At 29.4% G+C, this 19,352-nt stretch overlaps 2 protein-coding genes and 1 long non-coding RNA gene across 3 annotated transcripts; 2 read left to right on the top strand and 1 right to left on the bottom strand.

Moving 5' to 3' along the window:
- Positions 1-10,484: 10,484 nt before the first annotated feature.
- Positions 10,485-12,648, top strand: LOC108451953 (probable aquaporin SIP2-1). Its single transcript, XM_017749671.2, has 3 exons — positions 10,485-10,863; positions 11,948-12,208; positions 12,301-12,648. Exons 1-3 carry the CDS (start codon positions 10,579-10,581, stop codon positions 12,463-12,465), a joined length of 711 nt encoding a protein of 236 aa, XP_017605160.1. The 5' UTR covers positions 10,485-10,578; the 3' UTR covers positions 12,466-12,648.
- A 715-nt stretch (positions 12,649-13,363) lies between these two features.
- Positions 13,364-14,822, bottom strand: LOC108451997 (putative lipid-transfer protein DIR1). The gene is made up of 2 exons (XM_017749724.2): positions 14,436-14,822; positions 13,364-13,645 (listed from the first exon to the last, which is right to left on the bottom strand). The coding sequence occupies exons 1-2, from the start codon at positions 14,749-14,751 to the stop codon at positions 13,641-13,643; spliced, it is 321 nt and encodes a 106-aa protein (XP_017605213.1). The 5' UTR covers positions 14,752-14,822; the 3' UTR covers positions 13,364-13,640.
- A 2,418-nt stretch (positions 14,823-17,240) lies between these two features.
- LOC128293244 (uncharacterized) lies at positions 17,241-18,041 on the top strand. Its single transcript, XR_008283393.1, has 2 exons — positions 17,241-17,488; positions 17,786-18,041. It is a non-coding gene; the product is annotated as an uncharacterized LOC128293244 (long non-coding RNA).
- The last annotated feature ends 1,311 nt before the right edge of the window (positions 18,042-19,352 follow it).

Raw genomic sequence — 19,352 nt, 5'->3', positions numbered from 1 at the left:
ATTCTGAAAATTTTATGGTAAGAAGATATATTAGTCTAGTTTTAGGGAAAATTAATGGATCTTAATTTGGAGTTCCGTAGCTCGAGTTATAAATAATTTAGTGAGTATGATACAGATGGACAGCTTGAATATTCATAAAAGTAAATAATAAAAATTATAGATAATGTTACTTACAAGTGTGTTATGTACACTAAGGATGTGGAATGGAGAGGAGGAGGAGGAAAAATATGTATGAATATTCATCTAGCATGGCTAATTTGCATGTTTTAGGCTCAGGGACTAAATTGAATAAAAGTAAAATTTTATGGGTAATTTTGTAAAAATGTCAGAAATGACCAAATTGCATGAAATGGATTGTTTTATTATTTAAATTACAAAATTGAATGAAATTATTAATTTAGTTCAAGATCGGGGGAAAACATGTTTTAGGGATTAAATTGAAAAGTGTCGAAATTATAGAAAATTCTGATATTTTATAGAATTCATGGATTGTTATCAATATGTATGAGAATAATATCTAGAAATAAGGATTGAATTGCAAGAATTTTATTTTCCTGACCCTAAGGATGAAATCGTCATTAATTAAAAGTTTAGGGGGAAAATGGTAATTTTTCCTAGAGCATTAATTAAATGCATTAGAATATGAAATGAATGAAAATGATGATCAAATTTATTTATAAAGATCTGGACGACTCGAAAATGAGACTTGATCATGGAAAATAAAAGATACCGGATTAATGAAATTATAAACACAAATTAGCAATGAGGAAAGTTTGTGTAACTTGAATTGTATTTTAAATACTTGAAATATGTGGTTATGTGATGAAAATATGATTTGAATGTTCAATTCATGATAATTGATGAAAGATTACTAATACTCAATATAAATTGAAAATAAAGCCCGGTTGAATGAAAGGAAAATTCGATGGATCTCTGAAAAGGAATTGAAGGTAAAAAGGATCTAGCTCGGACTGGTGATCCGATTCTGATACAGCCCTCCTGAAGAATATGTGTAAAATGGATTTAGCCCGGACGGGTAATCCGAATTAGGGTCTAAATTTAGCCTGGACTGGTAATCCCGACAATACTCTATGAGTTTATATTACGAGATTTAGCCTGACCGGTAATCCCACTATAAGGATGAGGTTCAGCGAGTGTGCTCTCTCGATATGAAATGTGTAAGACCATGGTTGAAAGATACCATGGCAACCTGATATGAAACGTGTAAGACCATGGTTGAAAGATACCATGGCAACCTGATATGAAACGTGTAAGACCATGGTTGAAAGATACCATGGCAACCTGATATGAAATGTATAAGACCATGGTTGAAAGATACCATGGCAACCTAATATGAAATGTATAAGACCATGGTTGAAAGATACCATGGCAACGTGACATGAAAAGAATAAGACCATGGTTGAAAGATACCATGGCAACCTGATATGAAATGTGTAAGACCATGGTTGAAAGATATCATGGCAACCTGATATGAAATGAATAAGACCATGGTTGAAAGATACCATGGCAACGTGACATGAAAAGAATAAGACCATGGTTGAAAGATACCATGGCAACGTGACATGAAAAGAATAAGACCATGGTTGAAAGATACCATGGCAACATGACAGAAAATGAATGAGTAAGATCATAGTTGAAAGACACTATGGCATCATGTCAAAGATAAATAGACCGTGGATGGGAGACGCTATGACATCTATTGAACAATTAATATTCAGGTAATACTTATCAGATGACGAATGGTTATATGAAATGGTTGTGTGAAATGTTTACAAGAACTGGTCATATGGAAATATATGTACAAAATAGTTGTATGAAATAATTATGAAGATAAATAAGCGAAATAAGTATAAGTACATGGAATATAATTTATGTCAAGTTTGATATAAACTATTATCGAATAAATATACATAAAATATATGGAAATGATGGAGCATGAAATATTGATATAATGAAATGAATGATATATGCTTATGAAGAAACGGTAAGAGCATGATATGTTTCATGACATGTACATATATGATTATCTTTGATATGTTGATATAAGGAAATTATGTAAGTTGAGACTATTATTAAACTCAAGTGTGATATGTAGAGAAAATAAGTATATCAATGTTGAATTTAGATGAAATGTGTGCAAGTATACTAACAATGATGTTGTTTGACGTTTAGACAAATACCAAACTATTGATTGAACGGTAACATGTTTAATTATAAGGAGCATTGAAATAGTAAGTACTTAGATGAAAATAAAATTTAAGATTTTGCGAAATTTTTTTTTATAATCCCGATTTAATTCCGGTTGGTTTCTAATGTATGTTTGGGGCTTTGAGGGCCCAATAGAGAGACGTTATGATTATTTCTAAAACATGAATAATAAATGACTCAGAATTATCTGAAAATATTCAGTAAACTCCGGTAATGCCTCGTACCCTATTCCGGCAATGGATACGAGTAGGGGGTGTTACAAATACCCTTTGTATATTTTCCTCAATGTTTTTCGCATGTAAAACAAAATGGAAGCAAATATTAGCTCCTTAGTTATCTAATGTTTAACTAATGCTAAGCGGTATTACTTGGTCGGATCGTAATACGGAAATACAACTTATATTAGTAAATGAACCTAAACATGTCATTAGTCTAATAAAAAATGAGCAAATCGATTAAAAGACTGATATGTCGTCTATCAAGTTCAACTGGGGAGATGCTTTGTCTTAAGCATTAAAACAGATAACTCCCAAAAGATAAAAACATAGATGTGGCTGACTGGACTGGCAGTACATCGGATAGGATCCAAGTAGAATAGTTTCTGATCCGTTTATAGATTTATTCACTTGTAACGTTCATAGTGTGGTATACATTAATCTTGAGTGAATGATGGGCTATGTATGTTTTATATACTGTTTGCACCGATTTTCTCGTGATTCAACTCACATTGAGCTTTATAAGCTTGCTCCCCCATTATTTCTATCTTTATAGATAACCTACCAGGTTAGGTCGCAAACTCTACATCCAGAGGGTCTCAGCTCAGTTTTACTTTTATTAAAATATTTTAGATTTATGATTCGATATTTTTGTTATTCAGAAACTGTATTGCTTTAATTTTGATTTGTGGCATGAGACTTATGTTTTTTAAAAATATTATGCATTACACATAATTTAATTTTAAGAGGTTGAAATATGGATATTAATTAATTATACATGAGCTTCGGTTTTTAAGATATCACTTTTTTCGCTACTAGATTATAAATAAACTTTGAGGAATAAATAAATTAAAAATTAACTAAGTTTTCAAAAGTAGTCACCGTTACAAGGAAAATATTAACCTTAATCGGTTTTTATTAATTCGTGAGTTTTTTCTGAAAATGGGCTAAGTTTTCTTCTAAGATAAAATGATTGTTTAAATATGACTATTTTGCAAAACTTTAAACGTACTAGGCTATTTCGGTGGCCGATGTAATCTTCCGAATTCAAGCTTAATGTTTAGGCTGGGTTGAAGACGTTACATATAAGTTTTTAATAAATTAAAAATATATAAAATGTTTAAAAATATAAATATTTATTTAAAAAATTAAAAAAATAATACGGACGAGTCTAAAATTTGGGTCGAAACAGGTTAGGCCAAGCATGAAGTATGTTAATATCATTGAAAGAAATCAATAAGTCCAAATTCAATCCCTATAATATAAAAAAAAATTGTTAAAAGTACCTAGGAATTCCATGTATTATAAGGATTGGATCAAATTGATTCTTCTATTATTAAATGAATCAATTTAGTCCATATACTATTAAAAAGAATCAAATAAGTCCACACTGTATCAAAATTAACATTTACTATATAAAAATTATCTTAAAAATCATATTTTTCAACTGCAGTTCAATTTCAAACAAAAATTTAATTTACAAAACTATAAAAATATTAAACAATAAATATTAATTTTATTTCAATTTGACCTTATTTAATTTTTTGGTAAATTACAAGAGGAGGGCAAAGTCATGACTAACACGACTCAAACCCAAGCTACACTTGAAACGGTGAACACCCTAACAATTAGGCAAACACCCGTTGTTCGATCTTATTTAAACTTTTTTTTAAACCTAAAAAAAAAAATTTTATCATGTCCCTATAGTCTCTCAATTCCATCCAAAAAGAAAACTGAGCCCAATTTCTTTTTCCACGGCTCGAGCCAGCAACTGGATGTGGCGCACTAAGCCACCAAGTTTCTGATTGGAGGACAGCTAACTGGTGGTGTCCAAACCCTATCGCCACCCTGGCAAATAACCACGTGGGATTATCCCATTGGCTGCCCACCACCATGAGATCATGTTAACGCGTCAAATGGTCACGTTACAAGGTGGAAATCCCACCGCAACAAATAATAAAATAGCAAATTGGGGTCAATATAAAATGTTGAGGTTGAAATTGAAAGATTTGGCAAATTGTGCTTTGGTTTGGGATTTTGGTTGGGTTTAGTCAATGTATAAAAACATTAATTGATTTTCTTTTCTTTTTTTTTTTTTGGTTTTTGATGTTTACCTTAATATTATTAATAAAACTTACATCAATCAGATTACATTCAAAAATTAAATACGAGATTGAAAAAATCATAATTAATACTAAATTTAATTTATTAAAAAACCGAACTAAACACTAAAAAGTTAACATTGTTATTTTTGAATACTAAAATATGTAATTTTATCAAATATAGGTACCAAATCAGATTAAAAATAACACAAGTACGACATTAAAAAATGTAAAACTCGAATACCAAATAATATATTAAACTCTTTTATTATTTTAATTCAAGTAATTCAAATTCAAAAATTGTATGCTTGGACTGTTAGCTGTATATGATTAAAGGACAGATAAATTTGGGCATTAAATTCTTTTTAAAAATAAAATAAAATATAAATGAGGATATAATTTTAATTTTATACATAACAAAATAATGGTTAAATTGCAATTCTAATTTTTCTACTTTTTATGATTATATAAAATGGTTAAATTTCAGTTTTCATTCTTATATTTTGTTCAAATTTTATATTTAATTTTTATATTTTAATTTTGATACCTCTCCATTCTTTTCTTTTCTTTTGACACGAGAAAAATAATGGCTAATTTCAATTTTAATCCCTATACTTTTTAAGATTATATAAAAATTAAACTTGATTTTGATCCTATATTTTACTCAAAATTGAGATTTAATTTTGATATAATTTAGACGCCTATTCGTTCTTTTTCTTTTCTTTTCATTTGACATGAGAAAATAATGGCCAATTTCAATTCTAATCCATCTACTTTCTTAAGATTATAAAAAATGATTAAATTTCAATTTTGATCCCTATATTTCGCTCGAAAGTGAGATTATACTTTAATTTTGACATAATTTGGTTCTTCAACTTTTATAGTGCCATTAGTTGGTCTAAATATTTTATTCTGATTAAAATGCTAAGGTGAATTTTTAAGAATAGTTAACACCGTTAAAATCCTCTATTAAATTCAAGTCCATTATAATGTCATTTTCTACTATATGGGTACCAAGAGAGTATTTTTTTAATTCAAAATGTCACACTAACAAATTTAACCTAAAGATTTTAACGGTGTTAACAAATAGACCTAAATTTAAAAAATTAAAATGTAGATAGATTAAACTCTTGAAAATAAAAAGTATGGTGATTAAATTCCAAATATATGAAGAGTACAAGTACTTTGAGCATATTATAACATTTACATTTTTACTCTATAATTTAGTAAAAAAATAAGTAATTAACCCAACGTGAAATAGAGGGATTAAATCTCAAATTAAGAGTAATTGTAAAACTGCACTTTGACTCCCCAAAAATTTTTCTGACTCTGCCACTAATGTAAATAAACTATACTAATATATATATATATATATATATATATATATAAAGAGATGATCTCAATTCAAAATTTGATAATGGAATTATATAAAGGAATTTCTATCTTTACCAACTCATCTTTAGACTCTTTATAAAGATAATTATGATTTCATGCATGATCAAAATATTAATTACAAAAAAGGGAGAAAAGGTATCATTGGTTATGTTTATATTAAAGAAAAGGCAATAATTGTACCATTCTACCTTTGTTTGTTCTTATAAAACTATTAAAGAAATTAAAGCAAAAATATATAATAATAAAAAAAGGAAAAAAAAGAAATCCAATAGTTCTTTATTAATTGCAAGTTGCTTTATGTAAAAGCCAAGAGAATTTTAAAATGACCCAACTTTTACATATAATTTAACTATATATAGTCTTTAACTAAAATGGTGTGTTTACATATGCTCACTTTATATATACTAAAAATTACGTATTTAACTACATCGATTAAGAATATTAAATGCATTCCGATTACTTATTATGTTATTATCATTTTTGTAGAGTCAGTATCGAGTTGACTTATGATGTGAGTAAACATATCAAAATAAAGCTTTGGTTGAAGTGGTAAAGAAGAGATTTTATAGATACTGGTGGTATGGGTTTAAATATCAATATTTTCAGAATCTTTTTTAAGAAATAAAAAATAGAAAAGCACCCTCGTAATAATATAATTTATTTAAAATATGTAAGATTATTTTAATAATTTCCTTGACTGAAATGGTGTCGAGTTAACTTGTGACACTAATTTAGTCGAACACTTAAATAATAATATTATTTGCGATTGACATTCTCAATGGAAATACAATATAAGTAGGTAAAAGTATCATGGAAGCTCTTGTATTAAGAGTCAGATTGTGTTTTGTCCCTTCAACTAAAAAAATGGACAAATTAGCCATTATAGGTTAGATAAAAAAACCAATTTATCCCTTTATGGCTAATAAAAAAATCAAACAATGACTCATGGCATGCCACGTGTACCTTCTACTAACGCGCAGAGATTAATTTTAAAAATAGATAAAACTTTTAATAAAAAAGGATCAGCTTACTCTTTGATCTAACGCATATAGACTTTTACGTATCTTTTGAGTATAAAAATCATAATCTAATCCCACTTCTAGTACGAGAATCTCCATAATACTTTTAAGTAAATTTATATCAAAAATTGTGGAAAAATGGATTTTATTGACCAAAAGAGTTGACATTAAATTTCTCTTGCTAAGTAAAAAATTCCAAAAAAAGTTCAATTAGATGGTTACCCAACAACTAATTTTTGCAATACTTGATAATCTAAAGTCCACTCTTTTTTATGCTTCTTCATGCACCTTTATGAAAGCATACTTTTCATCTTTAATGTGACATGATAATTCATTATCTATATGTCATAATTATTTTATATTTTAAAAATAATTAATTATTGACGTGACACATTAGTAAAATTAATAAACGTTAATTTTTTCATTTATTTGAAACCAATTGTTGACAATTTTGATTTTATTATATAATTTTAATGCTTTATTCCTTTATTCTCCTACCTAATTATAATTTAAAATTAACAACATAATCAATTTAAAACCATAGTCAAAGGCATTGCTCAAGCCCTAAATTGCAAAATAAATAATTTGATATATTTTATTGTGGGAGGAAGTTTCTCTTTTATATTATCCCAACTTGTCATGTACATACAAATAAAAAATCCAAAATCATGATAACATGATATCTATATTTAAAATTAATATTTATAATAAGAATAAATAAATGGTTAAAGTATTTCAATTTAGTCCTCCTATTTTTAGATTTTTAAAATGACTTTGTAAATAACTTGAATTTAACAAAAAGATTTACAGTGTTAACAGTTGGACCTAAATTTCGAAATTATAAAAATAAAACTACAAGGACTAAATTCTTAAATTTTAAAAATACAAGGACTTGTGACATATTTTACCCTAAATCAATCTTATCAAGACAGGCGTAAGTGGGAAGATACCTTAAATACAAAAAGACTTGTTCAAAGGGCAATGATGGGGACACTAATTTTAAGGGATATGTTCCAAGACAACTACTTTACCCTTTTTTCCCCATATTTTATTTATATATATATATATATATATAAATTGCTTTGAATTATTCAAATAAAATTTGATTGAAACATATATTTTGTGTAATATAGAAACAACCCAAATCGTGAGAACCACTTCATTGATTTTGATATTATAATATTAGTATAAATAAAATATAAATATAAAATATAAATTAATAAATTATTAAGTGATGAAAATTCATACAAAATTATAATAACTGGTTCAATATTAAATATGTATGTATAATGTTTAAAAGATGGATACATCGTATTGACTAGGTGTTAGGTTGGTTCGTATCGACATTGTTGTCTATGTAAGAGAATGTGGATTTGAATGTGTTCAACCCTTAAATAGGAGGATAATGCGCTTCAGTGCATTCGAACTCACATCCTCTTATATTAACAACCTATGTCAATCGAGATAAGATTTAATCGACAACTTATGTTACATTATTACCGAAAATATTTTTGTATACAGGTAAGTGCCTGTTGAATAATTATTTAGTAATTTAAAAATTAATGTTAAAACCATAGGTTTAAAACCCTAGGAAATCATAGTCTTTCACATATTTCATAATAAATAAAAAGCACATGGTTTAGCATGTGTTAGTTATTTCTGTATACTGAGATATGCTGTCAGGTTTTTGGCACATATATATACATACACGTGTGCATATATATTGAAATAATTTATCTGGGCTATTTTTTTTGACACAATGCTTTAAATTATTTATAGTTCTCCCAACTCATAAATAGGAGAATAATGCGTTTTAGTGTACTCAAACCCATGTCCTTTTACATTGACAACAATACCGATACTAATTGAACTAAAACTCAATTTGCTATTTAGACAATATTACAAGAATAGACTTTTGTTTTTCTTATCCAAAATTGTTCTTGGGCTGGCCCAATTTGAAATAATTGTAAATTAATTTAAAATGAAATGATTTTGCTTTAAAATTTAAGCATAATGACTTTATAAAAAAGTTAATTTAATTTTCAATTTAATTTTTTTTGTCTTTTTAGTCTTTAAATTTGTGTAGTTATCAAATCATTTCATAAATAAAAGAAAAAGTTAACTTCATTAATTTTATTGATGTGATATACACATGGATTGCCACAATAACAATTAATTTTTAAATTTAGAAAATTTTAAAATATATAAATTTATTTAAAAATTTAAAATTATTAAAAATATACAAAATAAATTTTTTTAAATCTTTCTATTGTTGCGATTCCTAGTCTTTGATTTTGTTCTACATCTTGTTTGAAGATGGTCTTTAACCAAATTCATAATCTACTTTAGCTTACCAATCTCGAAAACAACATATCCCAGGGTAATCCAAACACTTCTCCGCATCCATAACCTAGCAACACCACTTTCCACCCAAAAGCAAGGCTTGGTTTTGAGCCATCTTCTATCGATAAGTTTGAATGGGTGATGGAGGCGACAACTCATTGTTGTTGCAATCTTTTGACGGAGGAAAACCAAGTGATCCAAATTGTTTCCTTCATAGGAAGTATTTTCAAAGGTGTTGAACTGTTTTCCTCTAGGAATGCACCTAACAAGTTCATTCTTCGTCAAATCTAGCATTTCTCTGGGAAGCCTTCCAACTAGCTTGTTTGAATAGAGGTCTAGCCATTCAAGGTTGGTCAAATACCCTATTGATGTGGGAATGTAACCACTAAGGTTATTATGAGAAAGGTTAAGCCTTTTTAAACTTATTATTTGAGAGAACAATGACCCCAAAGTTTAGGCATAGTTTGTTTTGGTCGTTTTGAATTTCTCAAAGTTTATACTAAATCCCGAACACCTTCGATCACCTTATAAAAGTTTTCAAATGATTTTACATATATTTCAAAACACAAAAGATCTCAATTTGAGTTGAAGACCTTCGTACATCAATTTTATGATTCTGATTTCTAATTTTACCTAAATCTTTCTACATGATGCCAATTTGGTTCAAAGAATATTATAACGTTGCGAAATGGATGCTTTTGTAAAAGGAATTTTTTGGTATAAGCTAGGAAAGTGTTACCATAGCATCTCTATTAAATAATAATTAATTTAATTTAATTATTATATCATTTTTTTTGCTATTAATCACATCATATAATAATTTAATTATAAAATTTTGTGACCAAAAATTTAGGAAATACATGTATAAAGATTTGAACTCAAAATATTACGATTATCTTTAACCAAAGTAAAATTTTATTATCTTTTGTTAATATTTTATAAAGGGACTAAATCTCACATTTTGTCAATGTAGAACAACTAATAGCATATTGTTACCAAAAATTTAACAAAATGGCTAATGAAACTATCTAATTGAAAAATATAGAGGATTTAATTAGAACGGTTAAAAGTTTAGAGACGAATTTAGAATTTTTACAAAAAAAGGAGGATTATATTTGTAATTAACCCATATATTAAAAAAATTTCGCAGAATTTTCCATGAAAGTTCCTTTTTTGGAGAAATTTGTCAGCTTTAAACAAAGAGTTTAAAAAAAAAGCTCTAAATGAAAATCTGTATGATCAAATAGAAACTGAAATTTTAAAAAGAAAAAAAAAATGGGCAAGAGTGGGGTGATTATATACGATTTTATCATCTCCTTGATGTGGGTATGGTCTAATTTTCTGATAAAACTGTTGGTGAATCAAATTTTAGGGATTGATTACCAACCCAAGGCTGAATTTGTGAAGAATTCTTTATCCGTTATCAACATGTTCTTCTTCGCCTTCTTGGGTAAGGTCACTAATGGCGGCGCTTATAATCCATTGACTGTTTTAGCCTCCGCCGTGTCTGGTGGTTTCGCCCACTTCATTTTCACTGTGGGGGCCAGAATTCCCGCTCAGGTTAATGTCTATTTACAACAAATTATGTGTATATTTAATGGTTAAATTATATACATTGTTGATGTTTAGGCTAATTATGAATTTGTGCATTACATAATTTTAGATTTGTTTTGATGTTTCCTGTTTGTTGAAGTTTGGATTTTGTGCCTTGGGTCATGATACTTTGTTAGAATCCACTAGGTAACCATGGGGGGCGGGGTGGGGGAATTCCATTTTGCTCTACTCAAGCAAACTAGTCCCAAAATTGGTAAAAGTACTACAGAGGCTCTTGTATTAGCGGTTGGATTACATTTTGCCCCATTTACTATTCTCTGTTCATTGAATTAAAGAGCAAATTGATTTTTTTGTAAAGATTTCATTCATTTATACTGATAAAAACTGGGGTGTTTACGAAATAACTATAGAGTGACATGTGACACGCCACGAATCATTTATGCTTATTTTTTGAATAAAGAGGGCAAATACAATTTGACTCCTTGCTGAGGGCTTCCATGATACTTATACTGAATCTACTGCCATTGTTTATCTCATTTCATGTCTGCATCAAGTACTTAGGGAACTATAATGTTGTTTTTTCTTACCAAACTTACGAAGGATTTGGATTTAGAAACCAAGTGTCTGGTATTTTATATGTATGGTATCTGTTGTTTGTACTTGGTTGTTCAAAGAATGTTGTTTCTCTTTAGACAAGAATCTAAACATGCTTAATAGTGAATAAGGGTGTAATTGAGCTGAGCTCGACTTGAAGTTTTAAGCTCGATACTTGGCTCGAGCTTGATCGAACATCTGTTTTTAAGTTTAAGATATAATTGAGTTACTTGAGTTTGAGCTCAATTAAAGCTTGTTTACCAATTTTTGTAATTAAGCTCGAGTTCTGCTCGAAAATTAAGTTTTTGACATGACTTGTAGCATGATTTCTCACATGACCATAATCCGAACATTTGCAAACTATGTTTTGGTTGATCAATGTATGTTGACAAAGCTATTTATGATCTCAAATGTTGACTGTATGCTAGATCAAAAACGGCTTTTACTTCATTGCACTTTGATATGTTGTTATGTATGTTTTTTTTTTCCTTTTCAGGTAATTGGATCTATTACTGGGGTTAAGCTCATTATCCAGACCTTTCCGGGGATTGGATCCGGGCCACATTTGAATGTCGATATCCATCAAGGTGCATTAACTGAAGGATTCTTGACATTTGCAATCGTCATCATCTCGCTCGGGCTTACTACCAAGATCCCTAGCAGTTTCTTTGTAAAGACGTGGATCGCAAGCATCTCCAAGTTAGCACTTCATATTCTTGGCTCTGATCTCACTGGTGGATGCATGAACCCTGCCTCTGTAAGCACCCACCGTTTCTTAGTCCCGATCGATGTGGTCGATAACAGAACCTAACGGTTTAAACACTTTTTTTATTTATTTAAAACATGTAGGTAATGGGATGGGCTTATGCTCGTGGAAATCATATCTCGAAGGAACATATACTTGTATACTGGCTCGCTCCGATAGAGGCGACTTTGTTAGCGGTTTGGGTCTTTCGGTTAGCAGTTAAACCAGCTATAGAGGCGAAACAAAATGTAAAAGCTAAACCAGAGTGAGTCCCTCTGTTTGTTGAAACTCATCAGTAACCTCGAGGATATGATAACTCAAAGTGTATGTAAATTCCAGGGTTAGATAATACTTTTCGAAAATTAGGAATTTAGTCCCTGTAATTGTATTTTAGGAATTCCATCCTTATTTTTCAGATTTCAAAATTCAAGTTCAATTGTTAATGTTGTTAATTTTTTTGTTGTTGTTAAATTTGTTGCTATCGGATTCTGAAAAAAAAAAAACTACTCATTTGATAGCTATGTAATTAAAAAGATGTTGTCAATAACCTAAAATTTAACAAAAAATTAATAGTATTAACAGCTGGACTTGAATTATGAAATATAAAAATAGATGGATTAAATTTCTAGAAATATAAGTATAGGGACTAAATTCTTAATTTTGAAAAGTATAGGAACTATGGGTATGTTTTAACCAAATTCCAATCCATATTTGCATTGATTTCTTTGTTTTATATGTAGTGTAACCTATTGCTGCATGTGACATTGTCTGCTTTGTATTTTTAAAATTTAAAATTTTATTCTTCATCAAATATTAACCGTTAAATTTATTAAGTTATATTATTTCTAAAATATATACTCGAACGTATTATCATATATGTAATATTGCATAAAAATATTGTTTTCACATTTTTAATTAAAAGTTAAATCAATAGATTAACGATAATTATTTATGTTAAATATTATAATATATGTGCTAAATTTATAATTATACACATAGTATAAGGTTAGTAATTAAATTTAATCAAACGGATTTAATTGCTCGTGTTTAGATTAAGATTAAATTTTCAAAATTAAAAAATATAAAGACTAAAATTAATCAAATTAAAATATAACGAATAAATTCACAGTTTTTACAATGTATAAAGACTAATAGCAAAAGTAGTAATTTTGTGAACTTCAAAAATGATATATCGATATCTTTATAAAATATCGATATTCAAATTCGAGTAACATTCATTAATAATACAATCATTAAGGACATGACCAAAAATAATAAGAAGAAAACTGAAATGATTATTGCAACAAGAAATACAACAACACTCAAATAACACAATTTCAATACATATAATATCTAAACATGATCCAAAAAAATCTTCAGCAGATAATTAAGGAACATTCAAGTGTAATTCAGCCTGCAAATGAACAAGACATTCAAGTGTGCTTCAGCCTGCAAAAGAACAAGACATATGGGTTAGAGACCAAAACTGTCCACAATATTAATGTTATCAAACGAGAAAACAATGATTTACAAACTTGTCTCTTAATACGGGTTTTGTTCCTGACTCTTATCAAAAGTAGGGATGGCAATAGGATGGATTTTTGTCTGTGTCAACTCGAAGCTTGACTAATCTGTCCCGATCTCGATTTTTAAGAAAAAAATTACTTTGAAGTTGAAATTTAATGGGAGATTCGATTCTAATCTAATTTGATATGAATTTAATTTAATTGTTTTATTTTTCATTTTGAAGGAAATAATATTTCATTTTTAATTGATTTATTTATTTTTTGAAGCAAATAAAATTATTATTTTTAGTTTAAGCTTAAAATTTAATATTATATATAGGGCAATTTTGTAAATATCTCGAAATGGAGTAGTTTTACCTCAAACTCGACTTCAATCTGACTATTTTTATAATTTCACCTAGCTCGTCTTAACCCAATTTTTCAAAAAAATTCCAACCCTAATGGATCGGGTGGGGTCGGAACTCGTTGGATTCAGATTTTTTTGTCATCCCTAGCCAAAAACTATGAACGGTTCATAAAAGAAGTGCCTCAACCGTACTTGGGCACAAAGCCACCCACCAAGGGTCATGAGCGTCTCGCCTTTGGTGGAGTTACCCATGACATACAGGTTACCACTTAAGGAACATAATACTACTAACACTACGGTCGACTACTCAATAGATAACACTTTAAAAACTTTTAACCCTCAACAAAACTATTTCCCAAAAACTTACCCCTGCATTTTGGTGGTATGTGAAGATTATATTTGCACTTCTTAGGCAATGCAAATGCACGAGAAGGGTTGATATTGAAGGCAGGAAGAGCATCCTTGAACTTGCAAAGACAATTCAAGTCGGCATGTTTTATCAAAAGACAACATTTCTTGGTAGGTGGTGGAGGGTATCTCCCGGTGACCGCCGGCCGGCAAAGGTTCAACCTACTCAATGGAATGTTACATATGGTTGCCCCTTTAGCTCCTTCCACCATTGCAATGACCACAAAGATTGCTACCAAGCAATACACCATAAGTTTCTCACTAACCTTACCCATTTTACTTGCCTCAAAAAAACCTGTATCAAACCCAATGCCAAGTACCACACCTGAACTTAATTTATAGCAAGGGTTTTGAGGGTAAACTATCTTAGTAGTCACTCAATTATTAATAAATTTTTTTTAGTCACCAAACTATAAAAAATTACAAAATGTCATCTAACAATTAGTAAATTTCTTTTTTGGTCACCCAACTATATTGAATTTATGGGTGTTTCTATTTTTATGTTAGCCAGCTGGGGACAAAAATGACAACTTGAATAGTTTTGTGATTATTTTGTAATTTTTTATAGTTGTGTGGCTAAAAAAAAATTTACTAATAGTTGGGTGACTACTAGCATACTTTACCCATATATATATATATACACAACAAGACATGTGAATACAGTCTGTAGGATAGTCACGAGAGAACTTAAAGAGTAGAAAATACTTAATCTGTGAGTCTGAATTGAACAACAAATTCTATGAAGAATGTTTCCATGGTTATATTTTTTAATTCATTAAAAAAGTTAAATTATGCTATTAATTCTAGTACTTTGTCAAAATTATAGATTTAGTCTTTATACTTTAATTTAATCCATTTCACTCTTGTACTTTTCGAATTTTGAAATTTAGTCATAACTCAAATAGTAACAATCAAATTCGTTTAGATAAATTCAATTAATAGTCCTGTACAATGCGTATAGTTGCAGATTTAGTCTATATTCTTCAATTAGATCATTTTAAGTCCCTACATTTTTATTGAAATTTGAAATTTTAGTCTTAACGCAAATGACAATCGTTAATCCATTGCATGGATTTTTAGTGAGTAATATGTGGAAATAATCAATTGACATGTTATTACACATATGATAATATGTTTATTACATCAGATTTTAGAAATAGCAAAACTTATTGAATTTAACAGTTATTGTTTGGTTAGTATTGAAATTTTAAAATTTGAAAAGTACAATTACATACTAAAAATAATTAAATTAAAGTACAAAGATTAAATCTATAAATTTTCGCAAAAATTAAGGACTAAGAGCAGAAATTAACCTTAAAAATGTCGGTTTGATGTTTCATTTCCAGCATGTCGAAACTATGGTTTCGTATAAGAAAACAGGCCATGCAATATTTGGTGACTTACCCATAATCTAGACTATTGGCTATTAAAAAGATAATTAAAACACAACACAACACAACAATATATAACATGTGAATTGTCAATGTCCTGTCTGTTTGTCCTTCTCGTTTCTATCAAACACTTTTGTCGGCTTTGACCAGATTGGATCATAGATGTCTTGATGGGATTCAATGTTCATTGTATCACTCTTAGCCTGGTTTGAATATCGGGTTTGAGTTAATGTTACATTCGTTTTTGAAATAACCACGGTTAATGTTAAAAATTATGTGACCTAAAAATCTTGTTAAAAATAAAATACAAGTGGTAAGATAGGGGATCTACGAGGGTGAAGGTTGTAGCCTATTGTAGATCCCCGCGGTACGATACATGCTGCACAAGTGAAATTCGTATAGAAGCTTGATGTTGATTACAATAAAGTGTTTTAATCTTATTGTATTATTTCTATTTGACTTTGCTTAGAATATGGTTTTACAAACCTATAATTAAATAAACGTAGTCTAAACTTCTCTTGTATGATTCGAATTCGACATAGTGAATTTCTTCTCCTCTGCTCGTGGTTTTTCCCCAAAAAAGTTTCCATGTAAAATTCTTTGTGTTCAATTTTTCTCTCTTTCTTTGCTATTCAATTTCATTATTGACATTTAGTTTTATCTGTTAATTATACAATAAACATCAATCAAACATGTAATTAAGTGCTAAACACATTTACATTCTGTTAATCAATCAAATCTGAGCCTTAATTGACTTACAAAAACTCTTTTATTGACTCGAGCAAGAAATAAGACCAAATCATAAATTTTTAAAAATTCCAAGCCGTCATCATGACTTTAGTGTTTCCTTGTTGCGACAAGACTTTCTAAGTTTCCAATGTCACGATGTTGAGATTCGTAGTCATGACGTGGAACTTGTTTTCGATAAAAAATGTACCATTTGATACCTATTTTAGTGCTTCCGAACAAGCTATTCAATTTACTCAACAAATCACCATCTTTACATGAATCAAACCATACTAAAAACATACCCAAACAAGCCATTTAACCAATTTCATTCAATCAATTCAATATAAGTTCAAATTAACACAAAACATACCGATTCAACTCATTCAATTATAAACCATCCATCCAACCAACTAGCCATTTCCGTAAATATACTTAAAAATGAGCCTTTTTAAATAAATTAGTCATTAAAATTATATTAATATTTTAATAAATAGAACCAAAATTACATTGAATTATATTTTCATGTCCAACCAAAATTGACAACTAACAAAACCTAATCTTAAATTCATTATGATATGATTGGAGGCAATACATGTTGAAAAGTCAACAAAGGTAGGAAGCAACTTGTTAAAAAGGTGAAGCAAGTTGCACCGAATGTTGAAAAGTTGAATGGGATAATTGTAATTTTGATCCCTAATTTTTAGGCCATTTGCAAGTTAGTCCCTGAATTTCAACTATAAATAGACCTTCTCATTTTTCATTTCAACTATCCCAACCAATCTTTCTCTCTTAGTTTTCTCTCTTCTCCCATTTGAGAATTCTTAAGGAATTTTATTTGTTTGTATTATTTTGGAGATAATAAAGTTATCATCTGGTGTTAGTGCCCGAGGACGTAAGTATAATTTACCGAACCTCGTTAAAACTCTTTTGTTTTTTCTTGTCCTATTTTTCTTTCAATATTTGAGGGTATAATAGTAGTATTTAATTGTGCTATTAAATTACTATAGAAGGAATATTCTGACTAAGGAAAGACTTGGTATTTAAGAGATCCATGTGATTCACCTCTCTTCCCTAGGAATTGAACTTTATGTGATTTTTTAGTACAATAATTTACACGCTTCCGACCCTATTGGAACTACAAGTGGTATTAAGAGCCGAAGGTTAATCGTAGTATGCTCTGTGGTTGCAGTTTAAACTGATCTTCCATATCAAAAAAGATTTCCTTAGGTATATTGAAAGATTATGGAGAAAACGGTCGGTGTAGGAGCTTCAACATCGTCCATATGGATAAGACCGAAAATTACAAATGCAAGATTGGCCGTGGAAATCTTTGATGGCACCGGCCATTTTGGTATATGGCAAAGTGAGGTTCTAGATGCCCTTTTTCAGCAGGGTCTAGACATTGCCATTGATGAAGAGAAACCAGATGATGTACAAGAGAAAGATTGGTTGGGATAGTTGAAATGAAAAATGAGAAGGTCTATTTATAGTTGAAATTCAAGGACTAACTTGCAAATGGCCTAAAAAATTAGGGACCAAAATTGCAATTATCTCATTCAACTTTTCAACATTCGTTACTTCACTTTTAACAAGTTGCTTTTTTGTTGACTTTTCAACAATCTTCAAGGTGGAGATTGTTGAAAAGTCAACAAAGGTAGGAAGTAACTTGTTAAAAGGTGAAGCAAGTTGCACTGAATGTTGAAAAGTTGAATGGGATAATTGCAATTTTGGTCCCTAATTTTTAGGCCATTTGCAAGTTAGTCCCTAATTTCAACTATAAATAGACCTTCTCATTTTTCATTTCAACTATCCCAACCAATCTTTCTCTCTTAGTTTTCTCTTCTCCCATTTGAGAATTCTTAAGGAATTCTATTTGTTTGTATTATTTTGGAGATAATAAAGTTATCATCCGTGTTAGTGCAGGAGGCGTAGGTATAATTTATCAACCTCGTTAAAACTCTTGTGTTTTTCTTGTCCTATTTTTCTTTCAATATTTGAGGTATAATAGCAGTATTTAATTGTGCTATCAAATTACTATAGAAGGAATATTCGACTAAGGAAAGACTTGGTATTTAAGAGATCCATGTGATCCACCTCTCTTCCCTGGAAATTGAACTTTGTGTGATTTTTTAGTACAATAATTTACACGCTTCCGACCCTATTGGAACTACAATACACCTATCTACAACCTTCAATTAAATACACATTAAATTTTACACATGTCTATGCACGTATCTAAGAAAAGTCAACCACATTCCTCAATATTAAACATTAAACTTCATTTTCATCAAAGATCCAAAGATCAACCTATGGAGATTGAACATTACAGCTTCATCAAGGAATCTACTTCAAAGATTATGAACTATATACTCCTTTCCCTTAGCCAAATATAATTAAAACCTTTTAAGAACTCTTTTTATCGATCTCTGAAATTCTCAGAATCACCACCAACGATTCTCCATAGTAATATATATGAATCACCATGTATCACTAAGCTAATAATTTGTATCAACAATTGGTGTGATGTGCATGTAATCATCTTGAAAATTACAACTATTAAGAGTTTCAGTACCAAGCTAATTCAATTGGTCAAAGTAACCGATAACATGGGAACTATTATAAAAAGAACAAACTGGGCTTCTCTCATTTGTCTGCTTTGAAATATAACTAGTATAGTTGTTGCCAACCTTTGCATTAGGTTAATTATTTTTTAAGCTAAATTATAGAGTAAATAATTGAATATTAAAATACACTCT

Source organism: Gossypium arboreum, chromosome 5 (genome assembly GCF_025698485.1).
Source record: "Gossypium arboreum isolate Shixiya-1 chromosome 5, ASM2569848v2, whole genome shotgun sequence".
NCBI classification, from domain to species: Eukaryota; Viridiplantae; Streptophyta; class Magnoliopsida; order Malvales; family Malvaceae; genus Gossypium; species Gossypium arboreum.
The sequence above is the reverse complement of the archived record's forward strand: the minus strand, read 5'-3'. Positions and strand labels throughout refer to the sequence as shown.

Bases quoted from the DNA above. Each gene is read 5' to 3' on its own strand.
- LOC108451953 (XM_017749671.2), top strand. From the start codon at position 10,579: ATGGGCAAGAGTGGGGTGATTATATACGATTTTATCATCTCCTTGATG. The intron at 10,864-11,947 runs GTTAATGTCTAT...TTTCCTTTTCAG, and splicing joins GGGCCAGAATTCCCGCTCAG to GTAATTGGATCTATTACTGG. The intron at 12,209-12,300 runs GTAAGCACCCAC...TAAAACATGTAG, and splicing joins GATGCATGAACCCTGCCTCT to GTAATGGGATGGGCTTATGC.
- LOC108451997 (XM_017749724.2), bottom strand. From the start codon at position 14,751: ATGGGTAAGGTTAGTGAGAAACTTATGGTGTATTGCTTGGTAGCAATC.